The sequence below is a fragment of the Elephantulus edwardii genome, unplaced genomic scaffold (assembly GCF_000299155.1).
Source record: "Elephantulus edwardii isolate Elephantulus edwardi_28Jun2011 unplaced genomic scaffold, EleEdw1.0 scaffold00021, whole genome shotgun sequence".
Lineage (NCBI taxonomy): Eukaryota > Metazoa > Chordata > Mammalia > Macroscelidea > Macroscelididae > Elephantulus > Elephantulus edwardii.
Window position 1 is genome coordinate 10,071,409 of NW_006399771.1, and position 13,150 is coordinate 10,084,558.

The window sequence follows — 13,150 nt, forward strand, 5'->3', positions numbered from 1 at the left end:
CCTTCATCACCATTGCCTCTTGATCATAGGTTGCTTCATGAAATTTTATGTCAGTGAATTCATTATGGTACAGTGAATCTGCATACTTCTTCCATTTTCTTTTAAAAAACTTATTTTGTACTGGTTTACATACAAAGTTCATACAGGTAATATGCATTGCTTATCATTCTGGACCTTTTGATGTTTCTTGGATCATTAAATATTCTGACCATGTTGTTGTGTACCATAGGGTTGGAACTGACCCATTGCTGACTCTGCAGAGGATTTTCAGAGGCAGTTAATAGCACAAGAGGATATTGCTTGTCCTTCTCCTGCAGAGAAGCTGGTGACCTCAAACTGTGTGCCTTTGGGATTGCAGCACAGCCTCTTGCCACTCGGCCACCATAGCTCCTTATTCTGACCTTAGCGCCCTTAAGTATTGTAACTCAAGGCATGAATTTGTTCATCAGTTCCTTCAGTTTAAGAAATGCCAAGTGAGTTAATAATTTTTCATTTTCTGACTACAGTTCTTTGCACATTTCATTATATTACTTTGTTTTGTCTTCCCAAACTGCCCTTTTAAATCTTCTGTTCAACTTCCTGATTTCTTCCCTTTGCTTGGGCTTCTCGGTGCTCTAATGCAACATTCTGATTCTCTTCTGACATCTATCTCAGTCTTTTCTTTCTCGTCTTTGTAATAATCTTTTGCATTCTTCATGGATGATATTCTTGATATCCTCCCACAGTTCATCTGATCTTTGTTCATAAATGTTCAAGGTCTCAAATCTGTTTCTAAAGTTGTTTTTAAATTCAAGTGAGATGGACTCAAGGCGAAACTTTTATTCTTGTAGATCTGTTTTAATTTTCTTTACCTTCAATTTGAATTTGTATCCACAATTAGTCCCACAAGCACACATACTGTATAAAACCATTATTGTAGAATAAATATAAGGATCCAAGGGGGAGGGTGAAGCAGAGGAGGAAAGGGGATTAACCATAGGCTTGTACAATTTGACGGATGGTGGGGTTAGGGAAATTGGAAGAACCTGATCTGGAAAGTGATGTATTCAAATTTTGTAAATAAACTAGCATAATTTTAAAAAAGGAAGAAATGTTCCATGCCAATCCATCTCATTTTGACAATGCCTAGTATGTAAATTCTGGTTATCTAATGTTTATCATTCAAATGTGTTTTCTAGCCAATCATTAACTGTTTATTTTGTGATTAGGATGGGATACAAGCCACACATTACTAGAGGCTTATACAAGCTCATGCTAGGCAGTTTCTCTTTTGGAACACTTGCTTACCTGGGGCACAGCATCCAGCTACTTCCAGCCTAGCCCATTGCTCACCAGTCTGCACCACAGTCTGCATCACCTACCATCACCATCCAGCTGCACCACAACTGACAGTCTATAGGATCCTGCTCCATGGGTCACCAGAGTCTGCAAAACCAGCCTGCATATCTAAGGTCACATGAGTCATTTTCCCGATGAATCTGAGACTCTGGAAGACCTTTGAGCCAACCACCAAACCCAAAGGACATAAGAGCTAGAGAAGTGAACAAAGGAGAAGCTGTTGATGCCAGAAATCATGGACTGATGCAGCAGCCCATGTATTTGGGACAATGTTGACCTGACACTTCTTAGCCTGGTCTGCTACTAATTTAGCAGAACAAACTATAAAAACATCAATATTTATGTCTTCCATTTCTTCCTTAACAATTTATAATTTTCCCAATTTTTCATATTTTTAACTTTCCATATTCCAAACACTAATGTCTGCTTACAATTGGTCTTCCTCCCAACATGAGGTCTCAGCCTCCAGTGCTATATCTGCAAGTCTAATCTAAGTGTGTTCTATTGTACACTGGGTTTTTGAAGGTCTGTTATTTCAGAAGTGAATGGCCAATCCTTCTTAGTATGTCTTACTTTGAATGCTCAACTTTAGAACAATATCTGACAGATAAGCATTTTACCTAAAACAGCAGATGAAAGACCATTCGCCTTTACACAGCTAACAGATTTAGTGTTTGTCCTGCCTCCTCCTTCAGTGCATGTGCCATTGTCCTGTCCTCCAGCTCCATCCCACCAGCATTCCCCTCAGTTATCTTGTCTCATTCTGCCAGCAGCTCCTTCCTCCTTCCCCCAACTAACCTGATATGATGGCTCAGGACTCTGGCCACTTTGGTACGCCCACTGACTCTCTACTGCCCAGTGATGTTGGCGCTCTGGGCAGGTCTATTTTTTTATTGTTGTTTTTGTTTTCAAGCTGCCACTTAATAGTTGTGAGACTTTGTGTAAGTGGTTTTATATGAAGATTATTTATTATGTGAACAATACAAATAATAATGCCCTTCTTATCTGGTTGCCTAGTGGTAAGGAATTGCACTAACAACCCAAAGTCATGAAGGTTGAATCTACCAGCTGCTCCACAGGAGAAAAACTGTCAATTTCTTCATGTGTGATTTACACCCTGTAAGGATCCACTAGAGGGTCAGCTGTCTGCCAGTTCTGACTTGATGGCACGTAACAAAAACAACAGCAGCAGCAGCAGCAGCATATTATGAAAGCTATGTAAAATGCTTAGACTGGGGAACACTAAATATTCATTGAAGGACTAACTCACCTCACACTATGCAGTCTTCATTAAAAATCTATATACCATTTACCCATTCTAGAATATGCAATATCCTTGGAAAGGTCTATATTTTTGTCTTTTTTTACTAAACTAATTTCTCCTTAGTAGCTACAATTCAGATGTTGTTTCATATGTGTTCCTTGAATGCAGAGAACTGAGCATGTTGTACTGTATTTAGCAATTTCATTGTCTTCGTCATTGAATTGAGTTGAGGATGGAGAATCTCGTAGTTAATTAATATGACAGCTAATTATTGGAAATTTAACTAGGTGATAATGTAACTGAAGTTGCTGTTCTACATGTGGTTTAATTTCTTGTGCAAATTAATAGCAGAAAGTCTTCTGGTCGCTGGAATGTACCTGTTGACCTGTATAGTATCTTTTCCCCCTCTATCCTCATTTCAGAGGACCCATAGAAGCAGTTTTACTTACTTTTGGCAAGGGAAAGACTTTCACTACCCTACCTCAAGGATGTATCAACTCTCTAACATGATGTCATTTTTTTGGTTCACAGAGATTGTTATACTGCTCCCTTCCACAAGTTATCTCATTGGTTCATGTATTACTACATAGATGACATTATGATGATTTCACCTAGTAAAGAAGTCCAGGCTGTGTTTAGAAGAGGCCATGATACTAGGGATATTGTAGTTAATGTTAGATGGATCTTAGGTGAGAGCAGGGAATACAAGAGCAATGTCTACCTGTATTTCATTGACTATGCAAAGGCATTTGACTGTATGGATCATAACAAACTATGGTTAACTCTAAGAAGAATAGGAATCCCAGAACACTTGATCATGCTTATGCAAAACCTATTCTTGGGCCAGGTGGAAATCATCAGAACAGAGCAAGGAAACTGCATGGTTCAAATATGGAAGGCTGTATGCCAGGGATGTGTCCTATCTCCATACATTTTCAAGCTGTATGCAGAACAGATTATCTAGGAAGCTCTGTTCTATGAGGAGGAATGTGGCATCAGGATTGAGGAAGACTCATCCACAATCTGTTTTATGCATATGACACAACCCTGCTTGCTGAAACTGAGGAGGACCAGAGGTGCTTGCTGCAGAAAGTCAAGGATTGCAGCCTGCAATGTGGATTGAAGCATAGCATCAAGTAAACATAAGATTCTCACCACTGGGCCAACTGGCAGAATCATGATAAATGGTGAAGATACTGAAATTGTTGACAGATTCAGTTTGCTTGGCTCCATAATCAACAGTCTCAGTACCAGCAGCCAGGAAATCAAAAGACAAATTGCATTGGGAAGTCTGCTGTCAGGGATCTCTCTAGAGTACTGAAGAGCCACAATGTCAGTCTGTAGATTAAGGAGCACCTAATACAATTAAAAGACATATTGCATTGGGAAAGCCTGTGGTTAGAGACCTCTCTAAAGTACTGAAGAGCAACAATGTCAGTCTGGTGAGATGGAGAGATGTCAGTCAGACTAAGAGATGGACTCTCTGTCCATCAGAGAGCTGGACAATGACTAGGGATGACAGAAGGAGAATTGGTGCCTTTGAGCTTTGGTGTTGTAGAAGAGTATTGAATATACCATGGACTGCTAAGAGAACGAACAGGTTTGTCCTGGAGAGGGGAAGCCAGGCTGCTCCTTGGAGGCAAGGATTCTGAAGCTTTGTCTGACATACTTTGGATATGTTGCAAGGAGGGACCAGTCCTTGGAGAGGGATGTCATGCTTGGGAGGGGGAAGGACAGCATAGGAGAGGAAGACCCTCTTTGACATGGACTGATTCAGTGACTGGGGTAATGGGATTAGGTGTATCAGAGACAGTAAGATTGGCACAGGATAGAGCAGGGTTTAGGGCTGTTGTACATAGGGTCGCTATGAGTCTCAGGTGACTTGACGGCACATAACAACTACAACAACATGTACAACAGCCCTGAAACCAATACTCTTCTCCAGCACCACAGTCCAAAGGCATTAATTCTCTATCATCCCTAGTCATTGTCCAGCTTTTTAACGCATACCAACTAATTGCGAAGACTATGGCCTTTTGTCAGGTGCTCCTGAGTCTCTAGACTGACATCATTGCTCTTCAGTACTCTGGGGAGGTCCCTGAGAGCAGACTTTCCAAATGTAATCTGTCTTTTGATTTCCTGGCTGCTGGTATCAAGAGTGTCGCTCTGGAGCCAAGCAAACCACAGCTGTTAACAATCTCAATCTCTTCACCATCTGTCGCAGGCCTTATTAAATACAAATCAAAACCACTATTGTAGAATTTGTACCGACCATTCACCTCTCTTCCATAGCAACTGGCAGATTTGGCCTTTTGGCTAGGGTTATAACATGCAATGCACTATGCCACCAGAGATTCTTAGGCATTAAATAAATATTCATAAAGTAAGTATTAAACCAAACCTCAAATATGGATCAAGCTCTGGTATGTTAAATGTCTTGCTTTAGTTTACCTAGAAACTAAATGTCAGAATGGTGCTTATACCAACACACCACAATCTTCAATAAATAAATTAGTCCTCAACATTTTTTTATGAAATGTGTCTCCAAACATTAGTACATGAATTCACATTTATAAATCTGCTGTCCAATTAAAATATTATTTAAAAATTTTTCTTCTCAACTTAAATATTCATTAAAATATTTAACTTTGTGGTGAAGTGTTATCATCTCAATGTGATAAGTGGTAAGGGGTTGCACTGTCAACCTAAAGCCAGGAGGTTTGAATCCACCAGCTGCTCCATGGGAGAGAGCTGGGAAATCTCATCCAGTGGGTTTTACAGACTGAAAACCTGCTGGAGGATTAACTGTGAGGTGGTTCTGACTTAACGGCACATTAACAACCACAACGTGATAATTAGAAGCTTGAGTCACAATTACTCTTTGATTAAAAAATTAAAAAAAGTATTGACAGTGCAATTTCTCATCACTTTTAAAAACAGAGGTGACCATAAAGTTTTCTTGGTGATGAAACATATAAATTCATTTCTCTACTCTTAATATTGCTTCCCAAGTTTTTTGTTTTCTCTTTAAAATCACAGTTAAAATATTAAATACAAATATTTGGGTACTGAAGCAAGAGTTCAAAATTTTATAAGAAGTTATTATAAAAGTATTTTAAAGTTGAGAGATTTTCTTTTTCTTAAGAGGTAGATATAACAAACAATTTGAGGAAAGAAAATAGCAAGCTGTAAACTAAGAGAAAATTTTGTTGTTGATGTTATATGTGTCATCAAGTAGCCTGTGATTCACAGCAACAATATGTACGACAGCTCTGAACCCTGCTCTATCCTGATCCAACCTGTCTGACACATCTATCCTCAATACCCCAGTCAGTGCGTCAATCCATCTTGTCTCGGTCTTCCTCTCCTGCACTGTCCCTCCACCCTCCCAAACACAATATCCCTTTCCATGGACTGGTTCCTCCTTGCAGCATGCCCAAAATATGTCAGATGAAACTTCAGAATCCTTGCCTCCAAAGAGCAGCCTGGTTTCACCCTCTCTCGGATGAACCTGTTCATTCTCTTGGCAGTCTATGGTATATTCAATACTTTTCTCCAGCACCACAGCTCAAAGGCATCATCAATTCTTCTTCTATCATCCCTACTCATTGTTCAGCTTTCTGATGCATAGAAAGTAATTACAAAGACCATGGCCTGGATCAGGTATACCTTAGTCTCCAGACTGACATCTTTGCTCTTCTTCAGTACTCTGGAGATGTCTCTAACAACAGACTTTTCCAAAGCAATACATCTTTTGATGTCCTGGCTGCTGGTACCAAGAGTGTTGACTATGGGGGCAAGCAAACAAAAGCTGTTAACAACCTCAATCTCTTCACCGTCTATCATGATGCTGCCAATCAGCACAGTGGTGAGAACCTTTATTTTCTAGATGTTGAGCTTCAATTCTTATTGAAAGCTGTAGTCCTTGACCTTCTGTACCAAGTGTTTCAGGCCCTTCTCAGTTTCAGCAAACAAGGTTGTGTCATATGTATCAGCTAAACTGAAACCAAGGAAGGATTCTCAAGTAATTACTGTGACTTTGACAGATCAACTCATAGTGTACAGTTCTTTTCTTTCTTCTTGCTTTTAATCACTGCTAATGACTTCTGCTAATAAGCTCTAGTGGCCTAGTGGCGAGAAGCTGTGCTGCAATCCTGAAGGCAAATTGTTCAAGGCCACCAGCCGCTCTGCGGGGGAAGGATGGCCATCTCCTCCTGTGTGATTAACTGCCGCTGAAAACTTGCCGGAGGGTAAGCTATGGGTTGGTTCCTACTCCATGGTACACAACAACAATAATGAATGATAGCAGTATTAAGAAAAAGGCTAATGAGGCATCATAAATGCATAAAGTAGGCTTACAATAACTGAAGCCACTTACTGATCTTATATCCTAAGTGTGAGACAACTAATCATTTTGTGTCTCTTGCTGTGATGCAACAGGGGTACATAACACTCTGAAGTATTTTCCGGCAAAAGAACAAAAAGAACAACTTAAATCTAGTCAAGTTTCCTAATATCTTAGTTTACAGGAAATATCTGAGATAAGCCAGACATTGAACTGACTGCCAAGATATTAACTCCAACTCATAACAACCTGTCTGGCAGCACAGAACACCCTCCTGTAATTTGCAAGGCTGCAAATCTTCACCGGAGACTGCCACGTCTTTCTCTTACAGAGCAGGTTTGCTCAGCTGGCTTCAGTTAGCAGCCCACTGATATTGCTTTATTTGTTGTTATTTCATCTTGAGCGGAATATGATTTATAGGAACCATGACAACAAAGGATCTGAAACCACTTGAGTCACTGCTGCTGTCACTATGTAAATCCATCTTGTTAAGGATCTTCCTCTCTTATGCTGACCTTCCACCTTTCCAAGCATTATGTCTTTCTCCAAGGACTGGCTGTTATTTAGAACAGTTGTTATATACTGTCAAGTCAGAACTGATTCATAGCTGACCCTCTAGCAGGTTTTCAGTAGCAGAGAGTCATACAGGAGGAGACTGCCCATATATCTCCCTTGGAGTAGCTGGTGGATCTGAACTGCTTACCTTTGGCTTGGTAGTGTAATTCCTTACCACTAAACCACTGGAGCTCTATTTGTTGTTAGATGCCATAAAGTTAAGTACGAATCATAATGACCCTTTGAACAACAGATCTGTGCCACACTCCTATTTTCTGACATACTTGAGCACATTTCTACAGTTACTATGCCAATCCATCTCGTTGATGGTTTATCTCTCTTTATCAGACACCGCTTTTCCCAGCATGATGTCCCTTTCCACAGAACAGCCTCTTCTAACAACACATACAAAGTATGGGAGATGAAGCTTTGTCATCTTTGCCTCAAAGGAGCACTCTTTCTGCACTTTCCCCAAGACATATCTGTTTATTCTTTTGGCATTTCATGGGATGTTCAGTACTCTTCTCTGACACCACAGCTGAAAAGCAGACATTCTCCTGTCATTCTTATTCACTGTCAAGCTCTCAAATGCGTAGCAAATGATTGAAAAGACCATGGCCTTTAATGCACTTTAATCTTCAAACTAATGTCATTGCTTCTCAGTAACTTGGAGATCCTTGACTGCAGAGTTTCCCAATGCAATTATGTCTCCTGATCTCCTGTTTGCTAGTACTAAGGATGTTGACAGTGGATCCAAGTAAGATGAAATAATCAATGATTTGAATCTTAATCTATCACAATGTTGCCTATTGTTGGAATGGTGAGAATTTTTGTTTTCTTGATGTTGAGACCTTATCCGTATAGAAAGCTATAGGCTTTGATCTTCCATAGGAAGTACTTCAAGTCCTCAATTTCAGATGGTAAGGTTGCATCATCTTCATAACAGATTCGTTGCTGATGCATCTTCCTCCAGTCCTGATGCTACTTTCTTCTTCATAGAGTCCAGCTTCTCAAATGGTTTTCACAGGAATGCTCTTTTTAGGGTAAACCAAATCAAATCAACCAACTCTATGAACAAAGTAAAACTGTCCAACTGGCTATAAATCTTTACAGGTGGAAACAGCCTCATATATCTCCCATTGAACAGCTGGTGGCTGTGAGCTATTAACCGATCTGTTAGCAGCCCAGTGCTCACCCCACAGAGCCAGATTCATGGTGATGTGATGGAATATCAACTCCTGAACACCACTCATGTGCCAGTTTGTAGTACTGTGGAGTCTAGTATGCTGTTCTGGTGTTGGAAGGGATGCCACAGGTATTTCAAATGCCGAAAGTTAGTTATAATGTACAGGTTAATTAGGGAAGCATCTAGACTAAGTGTAAGATTGACATCCATTTCTCACGTAGTGAAATAATCATGTACAGCAGCAGAATATCGTCTGATACAGTGCCAGCGTGAGGGCATTAGGCTAGAAGACACTCAAAATACAACCGAGGAAGAGCTGTTTCCATAATGTCTACTGTAATGTCATAGATAAAGTAAAGCTTTTAGCTAATGAAAGACTTTTATTTAGTAATGTGGCATGATTTAAAATGTGGAGAAATAGCTGTAACTATCAGTAGTAACTGGAATGTAGAATAAGTATGATTCTAGGAAAATTGCAAGCTGTTAAAAACAAACCAGAACATGGAAAGATTGATATTGATGTTGGTTATTTTGAATCAGGGAATTATATGATCTACTAAGCTGGGAATGACAAATTGAAAAGGAATGGTATTGCATTCATCATCATTTCATAATAAAAGAACATTCTGATATTTATCCAGAAGTGCTATGCTGTCAGTGACAGGATACTATCTGTATGCATACAAGATTTCTTTATATAGATCAAAGTAATTTTATTAAATGCCAACCTATCGGGTTTTTTATAAGAAAACTTCCAAATTATCCTTAAAGTAAATATCTCACTCCAATGATTAACACTTCTGAAATCTCTCTCTAAATAATTCTTTAAAGGCATAGAATATTACATTATGTAACTTACATTAAAACACAGTGAAAATGTGCTTTATATGAGGCAAGTTTTATATCTATCCATGTGTTTTGGTATTGCTTCCCTTGAAATGTACATATTCTCCTTTTGGTAACATGTAAAAGAGCCCTGATAGCACAGTGGGTTGCATGTTGGGCTGCCAATCCAAAGGTCAGCAGTTCAAGTCCACTGGGGGACTCATGGGAGAAACAAGGGCAGTCTGCTTCTGAAAACACTTAGCACATCAGAAACTCCATGGAGGGTCACTGTAAGTCAGATTTGACTTGACAGCAGTGGATGTCTTTTACTTCCTTAATATGTAAAATCCTTCTAAAATATGAGTGAAAAATGCAAATGATCTTCAGAACCAATTAATTTTTTTTCTCTGCCTACATCTACATCCTTTCCTCTTGTCAATGAAAATAAAAATGTGCTGTATAGAAACAGCAAGTCTCAACTATGAAACAAGACATGAGGCTTACTTTTTTGCTGCTGCTGAGTTAGCTCTAGACCCTGTGCACAATAGTATGAAACACTGGTCAGTCTTGTGTTAGTTCCATGACTGTTATGACGCAAAGTATTTGGACTGGCTGATTTTAAAAAAGGGCCTGATTGCCAGGTCTTTTATCCTAGACTGGATGCTCTTCTGCAACCTGTTCAGCAGCACTGTTGTTATGTGCTGTCAAGTACACTACAACTTAGAACCGCCCTATGGGCAAGTGCTCTGAATCTTGCCCTACCTTGAGACAACCTCACCATCTCTGACACACGTGACCTTATTGCCACCATCACTGTCAAACCATCATATCCAAGGTCTTCCTATCCTGCACTGACCCTCCACCTTTCTTAAGCATCATGTCCTTGTCTAAGGACTGGTCTCTCCTGACAACAGGCCGAAAGTAAGTGAGACCGAGTTTCACCACCTTGCCTCCAAGGAGCACTCTGGATTCACTTTATCCAGGACAGACTTCTTTGTTCTCTTGGCAGTTTATGGGATATTCAACACTCTTCTCCACACCACTCAAAGGCACCGATCGTTCTCTGCCTTCCTTTCAGATGTGTAGCAAGCAATTGAAAAAGATCATGATTTGGAACAAATTGGTGACTATGTATGAGGCCTAATGTTCAGTAACTGAACCACAGTCTCATGCATGGAAAGTGGGAATTCTACCATTGAACCATCAATACCCCTAAAATGCATTATTTACCATTCTCTTTCCTTGCCACTGGACTGAGAAGCAACATCATGACAGATGGAGAAAAGATTGAAGTTGTCACTTTTCCCATCTTACTTAAATCTACAAGCAACACCTTTGGTACCAGCAGTCAGGAGATCAGGAGACATACTGTATTGGGCAAGGCTGCTTTCAGAGAACTCCCCAAATAACTGAGGAGCAATAATGTCAGTTTGAAGACTAAGGTACACCTGATTTAAGCTATGATCTTTTCAATCACTTGCTATAAATCTGAGATCTGGACAGTGAATAATGATGACAGAGAAATAGCTGATGTCTTTGAGCTGTGGTTCTGGAGAAGAGCACTGAACATCCCATGGACTGCTGAAAGGACAAACAGACATATCTTGGAGAAAGAGCAGTGAGAATGCTGCTTGGACGATGATGTAGCTTCATCTCACACATTTTGGGCATGTTACTAGGAGAGACTACTTAGTGGAGAGGGACATTCATGCTTGGAAAGATGAAGGGTCAATGAAAGAGAGGAAGATTCTCAACAAGATAGACTGACACAGTGACTGCAGCAATGGGTTTAAGTGTGTCCAAAATGATGACAGGAATGGACAGAGTCCCGATTTGTTCTTCAAAGGTTTGTCAGGAGTCACACTTTACTCAATAGCACTAACTTCAATAGCAAAGTCATTTCTGGGTTGCTCAAATGAGTGAGTGCTGAACGAGTTAACTGAAAAGTTGGTTTCAGACCTACCTAGAGGTGCCTTAGAAATTAAGGCCTGAGTCACCTGTTTCTAAAAGGTCATGGCTTTGAAATTCCTATAGACTCTAGTTCAACCATGCACAGTGGGTTAACACAAACTAGAATGTGCTCAATGGCAACTAAAACAACACCAATCACACGGAAGTGATGACTCGGGAAAGTCGGTAGGCCCTTTGATAGTAGTCTGACTAGCTCTTATTTTATTAATGTATGTGTTGCAATGGAAAATAGATTCTGTTGTTAGCCATTATTCTATTTTTATTTAAAATTTATAACAATGATTTTTAAAATATTTACATAAAATGGAATAATGTTTAAAAATACTAGCAATATTACTGAGAAGCAATAACTTGCTTTAAGTTGATTCATTGCTGCTTCTTAAAAGCAATAACAGCATAACACCTGGGAGATTTCACAGGATCAAATAACTTCACAATTGTAGACCATGCAACATCCTCCTGCAAACAGATAAAAGATTTAGATAGACAACATTCTCTTGGAGAATAGATAAAAGTCAGACAATATAATGCAATATAAAACTATGGAAACGACAAGCTATGACAAATAAAATGACTTTCTTAAATAAAATTAACATTGACAAAAAAGACTAAGCAATATGATTTAGTGACTAAAATATTTCTTGAATCATTCAATCTGATATTCTTTTTTCAACCAACAACTCAAGGAGGGGCTTCTTTCATGAATTATTAACTAGGAGAGTGAACATTCTCAAACACTGAGAGGAGATGCATAAAACCAGTTCAATTATTATGGAAATATATGAGTATACACATATGTAACACGCTGCTAATTATATACTGTTGAGTCGGGACCCTTTAGTAGACTGCAAAGGAGACTACCCATCTTTCTTCTGCAGAGTAGCTGGTGGATTCAAGCCACGTGACTTTCAGTTGAGAGTGCAATTTCTCAACACTAAGCCATCAAAGCTTCCTGACATACACGTGTGTGTATGTATGCGTGTATAAAAGATGTTGTTGTTTCTTGCTGAGATAATTTATCTTCAGGAATTTACACAGAGATAATAGTTAAATAAGTACATAAATAGTAAACTCTAAGGTGAATAACCTTCTGTGGTGGTGAAAAATGACAGTGACCATTAACAACTGGACTTTAGTTAAATAAATAATAATAAGATGAAACTGTTCAACTTCTGGATACATTTAGTAAGTTTAATGTTAATTTTCCTTTTACTTAAGACTTTTAACAAAGGCATTCCGGTTTTGCTTTTATGTTTCTATCTTGTTACTGATATAATACTTACAATCTTCCATTCAATGAGGTGGAGAAAACCTAACAATATTCCAATAGAAAACTGTTATATTAAAACAGACAGAAGATGAATTGATGCCTTTGAGTTGCGATGTTGGAGAAAAACACTGAATATCCCATGAATGCCAAATGAACAAACAGGTATATCTGGGGGAAAGTGCAGCCAGAATGTTCTTGGTGGGAAAGACAGTGATACATCATCTCATATATTTTGAGCATGGAGCTGGGAGAGGCTTTCCTTGGAGAGGAGTATTATGCTAGGAAATGTGGAGGGTGAGTAAAAGAGAGGAAGACCCTCAACAAGAAGGACTGACACAGTACTGCAGCAATACATCTAAGTGTGTCAAAGAAGATGATAGCACAGGATAGGACAAG

General features: G+C 39.2%; 1 protein-coding gene across 1 annotated transcript in view; it reads right to left on the reverse strand.

Annotated features, from left to right (window-relative positions):
• Positions 1 to 11,850: 11,850 nt before the first annotated feature.
• METTL25 (methyltransferase like 25) overlaps positions 11,851 to 13,150 on the reverse strand; it is a 176,447-nt gene continuing 175,147 nt past the window's right edge. The window contains exon 12 of the mRNA XM_006882536.1: positions 11,851 to 11,943. Coding sequence (XP_006882598.1) covers positions 11,851 to 11,943 — 93 coding nt within the window. The remainder of the gene's footprint in view (positions 11,944 to 13,150) is intronic.